This window comes from Brachionichthys hirsutus, unplaced genomic scaffold, assembly GCF_040956055.1.
Source record: "Brachionichthys hirsutus isolate HB-005 unplaced genomic scaffold, CSIRO-AGI_Bhir_v1 contig_1025, whole genome shotgun sequence".
NCBI classification, from domain to species: Eukaryota; Metazoa; Chordata; class Actinopteri; order Lophiiformes; family Brachionichthyidae; genus Brachionichthys; species Brachionichthys hirsutus.
Genome location: NW_027180325.1, coordinates 150247 through 159123, shown reverse-complemented (window position 1 = coordinate 159123; position 8877 = coordinate 150247). Strand labels below are relative to the sequence as shown.

The 8877-nt window shown below is 38.4% G+C and overlaps 1 protein-coding gene across 1 annotated transcript in view; it reads left to right on the top strand.

Annotated features, from left to right (window-relative positions):
• Positions 1–663: 663 nt before the first annotated feature.
• LOC137912769 (contactin-5-like) overlaps positions 664–8877 on the top strand; it is a 46861-nt gene continuing 38647 nt past the window's right edge. The window contains exons 1-3 of the mRNA XM_068756907.1: positions 664–841; positions 5533–5656; positions 5763–5938. Of these exons, the coding sequence (XP_068613008.1) occupies positions 664–841; positions 5533–5656; positions 5763–5938 (478 nt within the window). The remainder of the gene's footprint in view (positions 842–5532; positions 5657–5762; positions 5939–8877) is intronic.

Here is an 8877-nt window from a genome sequence, read left to right as displayed (position 1 = left end):
CTTAGATATAGTACACAATTTTCTTTTTTTTTCAATGGAAGTTGCTGACTGTTGGAATTGACTTCAAAGTTCCCCTAGCTATTCCATTTAGAGCGAATTTTGAAACACAACGCCTCCACATCTAGCTGTCTCTGTTTCTTTGTTTCTCTTCAGCAAGGTTTCTGCTTTGTGGCACGCTTGTTTGTTTGCAGGTTATTCCTTATATAATTGAAAACTAACATAAGAAGAGTATGATATATGCATAAAAAAAGTAAATACCATTTTAGCATATGAAGGTTATGATATAATAATGTAAGAGTTTCAGTTGCTCCCATCTGGCTAGAATTAGGCAGCCAGAGATGAATGGCTGATGGCTAAATAGAAAGCACATGATAATCTAGTGAAGAAGGAAAGAGAATAAACCAGTGCATAAGGTGATGGGAAATTTTTGTATGCATAAATGGAGCAGAAAGATAGCTTGTATAAAACATGGACAGTCCGATTGTAGTTGTACATAATTGTTGTGTAACTCATCAAATAAAACAAAATTCCTTTTTTTGGTTCAAATATTTGAGTCGATCAATTTTCCTGAATGGCTTGATAATATTTTATGCATCTCTTCACTCTTTCCACCTTTTTTTTTTTTTCTTTTTAGACTTTGCAAGCGCAGTAGCGGCACGGCCTATGTCGTATGCGGCAGTATTAAGAATGAAATCAGACAGCTCGTCGGTGCTCAACTCACGAAGCAGAGTCCGACAATACCACGCTGGTGGGCTGACCGCACCCGACTGGCCAGCTTTCTCCAGTCATCCCCTGTCAGCCCTGAGTCTGCTCAGCTCCCAAGAGGACTACAGGAGCCCAGGTAAAACTAATGGTGCAGGCAAACCAACAGTATGTTTGGGCTTGTCTGAAGCCAAATGAAAGCGTTTTGCTTTTTGATCTGTTCACAGTAAAACTATTCTTTTTTGCTACAAATTTTAAACCAGCAATGCTAGGGGAGATGATGACCCAATAAACGGCTCGCCACCGCCCAACTGGAGAAATGGACAGCAACTAAAATAAATGTAGTTAAATTCATTAAAAAAAAATATATATATATAGCAATTCCACATTAAATATTTATCAAATTATATGAGTATTGTAGTCTCATGTGACATCTCAGTTGCACAAAATACACAATTAGCACATCATGGGCACATTGTGCATGAAAAAAAAATTCACTAAACATCGTTTTATGGAAATATTCCCACAGGAAACCTATTTATTGAGTTTTTCCATACAGTATTCTCAATGTATTTATTTGAATATACAGTACAACTTCGCCCCTGTTCCCACACACCGACGACAGCACTGCGTGTATCTTCTCACAGCAGTACCACAAAGAGATTAAACATAATTGTAGTTTAACCTTTGCAAGTGATCCGTGGATCAAACTATATGTAGTCTGATCTGGGGACACCAATCAAATCAGAACACGGATTTACTGTGGTCAGCTGCATCACTAATTGATAAGCATGTATCTTCAAATGTATAATAAATAAATGGATAAACGATCAGAGTCGGCATTTCTCTGGTCCAGTCCGTCATTATTGACAGATATTGGAATGGATACTGAAATATTTGATAATATTTGGTATAGAAACAATATTTTGCGCCTACTGTTGGACTGGTGTAGGGTCTCATTAGCAATAGGCCTCTACATTATAGAATGAAGATTGTCCCTGTATCGTTGGTAGTGGGTGCCATGAGGAAAGATGAATGCAGTGTGGTTGTCTTTTCAACAGAAGAGACAGGCGTGGGGTTGTCTGCATTCTGCCTGTTTTCACTTCAAGAAAGAGCAATGAAAAATAATGATCACATTGCCTTTTCGTGGTGTTTATTCCCGAAATCTCAGATCTATTTGCCTCTCCTGAATAAATAAACTGAAGGAGTAGACGATCTAAAGTTTGTACTGATGACTGGTGGGAATGCACTCTGCTGTTTCTGCGACTCTCCTCCCTGTCTGGTGACACATGCGAAGATTTGTTCAGATTGAGTTCAGAAATTAATCTTACCTTTATCCATCAACAGCACATGGTCTGCAGTGGCTGGGGTTATGCCCTTTGAGAAATTGAAGTGGGGAACATGGCAATATCCAGCTGTCTGTGTGTTCCTGTCAGTAAAGAAGTGATAGATATGATGGATATCTTTGTCAAATGGGATTTAATATCTCAAAGACAGCATGGAAGCTCGATGATTGGTCACTTCCTAATTTAGAGAACGAATAATCCCAGAGTATGTAATGATGTGTCGATGCTTCACAATGGGATTATGTATGTCATGTTTATTGCATCTGGCATGTTGAATTAATCTGAAACATGAAACATGTGCGTGATTTTCAAAAAGGTTATTAAGCACCCAAGTATTGAGATAAAAAAATAAAAAACAGGAACACACTCCTCTCTATCTCTGCTTATACTCATCTGTGTTTTTCTATCTGTTTCTTTCTTTATGCGACTCTGCCTACTTTGTCTTCTTTTAACTTTTGTGATAGTGTTATCACTGTGTAGCCATAAAAGGACTTACATCTCTATTACCAAGGTGAGAGCAATGCCTCCCCGTTGTCACTGGTGACAAGTGCATTATGCCATTGCACTGGATTTATGTTCAGTGAATGGAATGGATGCCAAAAAGTAATGCACCTCTCATGGCTTAAAAAGGATATTGCTTTTTTTTGACACACACACACACACACAAAGAGCATTTATCCTCGAGTACTGAAACCTTTCATTCAACTCTTTCAAGTGTTGTATGTGGGCACAGTTTTAATACATGCATCATTACCCTTACTGACTTAATTGTTACCTGCGCAATCACTGCCTTTTAAATGTCTCTGTACTTATATGATATACAATTTATAGACCTGGATCACTTTCGTCTGCAATCAATGGCTCACATTTCGTCGTTTTGGCTTTACCCTTTGTCACAGTGGATTTGAAATTAAGCCTGGAACTGTTTCCATCAACATCACATCATGCATGCAAAATAAATTAAAAAAGTAATACCTGTCTGTCCTCCATTTATGACTCACTAGTGGTGTGTGCTAGTACATCTATCTACAGAAACTTCACTTTACCTGGAATGCACTGTATTTTCATTCACATACTTTACTCTATGTTGCGAAGCTAGCCAATCAGCAGTGGTGGGCTGTTACATCACTGTCTCTGCATCCCTCCTCCGGTTGAGCTACACAGACACAGAGCAGAGAGCTAAACTGCCGGCAAGACGAAACCTGCACCATGGCTCGAAGGATACAAAATGCTGCACCTTAATGTAGAGACATCCAGAGGTGATGATGATGATGATGAATATATTTATTAGATAGAATGTTAGAGTACAAGTACAGTCAAACGGTAGCATGTATTACAGTACAAATACAGTCAAACATCCTGTCTAAGAGGAGCATTTCAAAAAATCCCTTGCGGTCTTGTTTCCGTTGAAAGTCCTTGGTACATAAATCATTGACATTTAACAATACAAATAAAACTAATATTAAATTACTCAATTGATGCAAAATAACAATAAAATAAAAATAAATTACACCACAGATTCAAATTAACAATAAATTAAAAAGACACATAATATGTACAAGGTGTGAGTGTGTGTGTGTGTGTGTGTGTTTGTAATGTGACCAACATGAAATGACATGCCCCTTTCTTCATTCGGTGTCCACCTTGCGATTACTGCTCTAGTGTCGTTGACGCTATAGAGCGGAAAAGGTCATCATGGTTTGGTGTTTTCAAACAGCAAGAGGTAAATGACTGTTTGTACTCTATATACCCACACACATCAGCAGGTTTTGTAATTCCACTTGTTTCTTGTTTGAGTCGAAATTGAGTACCCAAAAAAAACAAAAAAAAAACTTGTGAAAAGGCTCACAGGTCAGATAAGACGAGATGCATTGGGCAGCTTCCAGGTGTGAATGAGTGTAATTGTGGAAATGTTAAGGATACTCTCCTGAACAAGGAGGAAAAAGAGGCATCATTTGAGATACTATTAATTTTCTTATTCAATATGATCCACATGATGAACATGGACAAACTCAGCATGTTGGGTTCATGCCACTTTTAAACACTAGTAACACTGAAATTGATTTTCTTTGTCTGCACAGGCAGGTTTGCAACTTAATACTGATTACTTTTCTCCCACCGATTGAAGGTATTCATTCAGAACTGTTTTATTTCCCTGGAGAGCAGTAAATTACTTATAAAGGTATTGCGAGATTACACATGTCTTGCTTTTTAGTCATTGGGTCTTTCAGAAAGAGACAAAAGGGAAGCCCTCACGATTTGTGGCTTGCATTGTTGAATTATTTATGTTCCAGATCAAATGTGATATAAAAGCTCAATACAACGATGTGCTCTCTGACAAACAGCATGAACATAAATCTATTGTGAAAAAAACAAAAACAAATAGAGTAACTGCTGTTTTGTAGTGACACATGTCATCACATAAAACACAACTCTATGTGTTTACTAAGTTTACAGTCCTAATTGTTGCACTAAGAAACATCTCCTCTGTACATTTGTCTTTAGTAATCTGGTGCAGTACATCCAGGAAAACATTTCCAATAAATGCATCACTTCTGCTCGAACAAAAGGGCAGATCAAAGAGTAGAGCGGTCTGAAGGAACAGAGGAGAATTGCTGCAGGGACTGTCACCCAGAAACTACTACATCAGCAAGCATTTCCATATGGGGGTGCATTTTGTTCTGAGAAGAGGTCAAGTCATGCCAAATCACCAACAGGAGCAGGGCAGGTTAACTGGGGGTAGACTAGTGTACGTAGAAAGAAAAATCTGTGTTTTACTGTTCAAATGAAATTAATTGCAGCATATTGTGACCGACTGTCTGGCTGGGTACACTTGAAAAAAACATTGTTGCTCGCCAGTTGCTAAATATTTCTTTTGAAAATCCTTCAGGTGATAATTTTCTAGTATGCAGCAAATGCTTACTGATTAATATTATCTTAGACTTAACTAATTAACCTACTGTTTAATCTACTGCAATTTGTATTCCAAACAGGTGACCGGTGCACCTAAAAGAGGCAAAACTATCAACCTTACACCTGTTAATAAATGATTAATCCTGTGCAGCTGCAAATAAGATTTGAGAATAATTATCTTTATCGGGTATAATTTGGAAGCATGCCCTTATTTTCACGTAGATTTATAAAGCAAGCTGTTTTATTGCATTCATTTATAAATAGTCTAGAAATAAAGCTATAATGACAACATTAATGGCTGAATTAATTGCGGAACTGTGGTATAGAGTGCAGCACCTCTATCGCACAGCAAGAAGGGCATGGGTTCAAATCCACTCTGGATTTTTCTCTGTGGAGTTTGACATGTCTCTGTGTTCTCCAGCTTTCTTAGTGAGGCTTTAATTAGTGAAGAAAAATAGGACGCTTCATGTTGGTAAATCTCATCTGTCATGATGATGGATGTTAGAACTGATTGATGGTCATGTTGTGATATATCCAATAATCCATGTCTTTGTTTCTGTTCCTGTCACAGAAGGCGAAGCGTTTGGCCCTGTTTTTCTGCATGAACCAGACAGTATGATTTTCCCTTTGGATTCTGACGAAAGGAAAGTGGTGATGCACTGTGAAGCACGCGGGAATCCACCACCCACATACAGGTGTGACATGCATTCTCCTGTCTTCTATTAATTGCGGCCACACTTGCTATTCTAATTAGCTTGTTGTTCATCGCAAATTTAATCCCTCTGTTCTTGTGTTTTCCAGTTGGTACATCAATCAGACACAAGTAGACGCAGAGACAGACTACCGCTACAGTCGTATTGATGGGAACTTAATCATTACCAATGCAAGTGAGATCACAGACTATGGGAAGTACCAGTGTAAAGCAGAGAACAGCTTTGGAACCGTCCTAAGTCACGGCGCTCTTTTACAGTTCGCATGTGAGTAAACTTCATATTTGTCCACTCGTAATGTGTAGGGTACGCTCCATCCAGTGACGTTAACCACCTGTGTTTAATAGATGTGCATTTTAATGCATTGGTCTCATGTGAAACAAATCATTTTCCTCAAGCTATTTGTTTCTCTGATTCAACATCAACAGTTCATTGAGGATATCATGGTCTCGCCGGCTCCATCTGAGTCACTCTGCTAACAGGGTACATGCCCTGAAATGCCATGTCTCACCAGTAAATAAGCGCAAAAAAGCACATTTCTTCCTCCAGTAATCTCCTGGAATAACTCCAAAACATCATTACATTCTAAGGCAGCACACATGGAGAGTCCAGGGGCATTATGCGCAGAGGAAAATGCTCGTTTTCTCTACAGTTTCCTCAGGACCAATGAACTTAATAGCCCTGTTGGCATGTCTATGGTGGGATTTCAGGTTTCTTTCGGTGAGGCGTTGCGAGAAAGCACAGGACAGGTTCTCACAGGTTGCTGAGAGAATTTCCCTCTGAGATGAATAAAGTATTCTGATATTATATATTGTCGTTGTCTTCCATTGGGACTCGTTGCTACAGTAATCGCACTTTATATGTTTGTGTGTGTGTGCACTCTATATTAACTATGATCTATAATATATTGGTAGACAGAAATGCCCAGATGGTGAAGCACAAAAAAAATAAAAAATGCTGCTAGTTTATGGGCGACAGAAGCTGCGTCACATTATGTACCCTTATCTCAATTGTCCAGATCGTTATCTACTCCTCTTTCCACTTGAGCATCAAACCTCAATGTGAAAATAAGATTGCAGCATATCAATAAAAAAAAAAGCAACTAAGTAAAAACCCTACTTACCTGAGAATGAGCTATTTTAATGTCGATAATCATATATTAGTCATACCTTCAAGCCAAGACATGGCTATCTATTATTATTATTTTAGCTTTGTTATGCATGTTTTTAAACGTAACCCATCACATTACAAGCGTGTAATATTCTCCAAAAATTTGTGAAACCGTTTGTAATTTTTTTTAGAGAATCAGTGTGGTGAAATGCAACACGCAAACATTAAGATGTTTTGAGTTTATGTACCTGTGTTTAGCTAATTATCATTTTTAGTACTTTTTATATAAGCATTAGTGTGTCAGATATTGAAGGGCATCCGCACTGAGCTCAAGCACCAAAAAAACCCTCTTTGGAGTCCTTGCCCTGGTGGTGGTGTTGATGACTGATGACTCGATATTGAGACTGATGAGGAAGTTATGAAAGCTGTTGATTCTGCAGGTAATGTAGGGTTCACATAATAGCAACATGAATAGCCTACGAAGAATCATATTGAAAGGAGCACGGCAACATAACAGAGGAAAAATGAAATGATGTCACTGTGCCACTGGGTGTTTGCCTTCCGAAACATTTTAAACTCCATTTTTTTGTTTGACTAACGAGTTGTTCGAGAACCGAGGTTCCACTGTACCAAGAATAATCTCATAACCTTTTGATGATGATCCAGATCACCATGTGGACGGTGTAAATCCAATGATGTGGTAAATGATCTGCTTTGCTGAGGTCTGCGCTCTCTGAGTGCTTTTCTAGTTATTATTATTATACATTCTGTAATTAATTTGGCAAATTATGATTTCTTTTATTTCAGAAGCTCAAATAGGCATATTGTGGGCCGTGCTTATTTCAGCTTTATTAATTTGGCGTTTCAGGAGAAACAATGGCCACTTGCTTGCCACACATCAATTTCACCCAGGCCACCTTTGTACAAATTGGATTTTCCAGTTCAAATAAGAGGCCGATCAGTCAGTACCCTGTTGTTGAGTTCATGACAGGGCATAATGTTGAAATACTCAGCACAGCCTTTCTGCTTTTGCTACGGGGGTATTTGGAGCCTTTGACCAAAATTTATCACTTATTTGCTAAACACATGTTGTTGTCCCACTTGCACTATTGAGTCAATAACAAATCCCACACCTCACCAACTGCTTTTGTAAGCTGTGAAAAGACTGCCACAAATGTGCATATGAGAAAATTGATCATTCTCTGCAGGCAGTGTATGCAGATTGTCATATAATGAAATCAACATTTAAACAACCATTTGTGCTATGCATCGCCTGACATAATATAAATAAATAAACAATCTGTAAGAATATCAATAAGCATGCAAGTGGTGAAGTGTGTGAAGCATTGCATCTGTGTTTCTACTGCTTATGCACATATTCAGCAATCTTAATGCGTGATAGGCTAGATCTCTTAATATATGACCATTTCAAAAGCAAAACACAGAAATAAAGAGAAAAAAGGCACCCTGCAGTTCACATTTGGATGCAGAAGCTTCCCTCTCTCGCAGCATAACTAATGGTCGGTATTTATCACCCAGCATGGAGCTCAACTTTTACATCTCGTTTCATGTCCCCACATTCTCAAGTTGGCGAGTGCCTTAACGACGCCGATTACACAAGAACAATTATTTTAATTCTGTTAATTTAATTTTATTCCTTTTGGAGAAGTAATTATATGCTTTATGTGTTGTTATTTGTTGAAATAAAAGTTAATTGTTTTGTGCTACACAGTTATTTGACTGAGTTGTCAGAGTCACATTCAGCAAACTTATTTTGTATAAGAAACATTATTCCACCAATTACAAACTACCCAGCAGAGCATGCAAAATCCCTGAATGAGTGGGTCAGGCAGAGTTTTGCATTCTGTTCCACTATACCCTCTGGTCCATCGGGTTGTTAAGTCAAGCTGATGAACTGAACACAGTCTTGCTTCATGCAGGGAATCAGGCGAGAGTTTGAGCAGACCGGCTAGAGTGCATGAGGAAAGGTTCAGTCAAGGCTCTCGATACTCTCCTCCCCGCTGGTCATGTACTCAGCTCGTTTCAGGATGGCTTTTTTTTTTCTATTTTGAAATTCTGAGCTGTTGAACTCACAC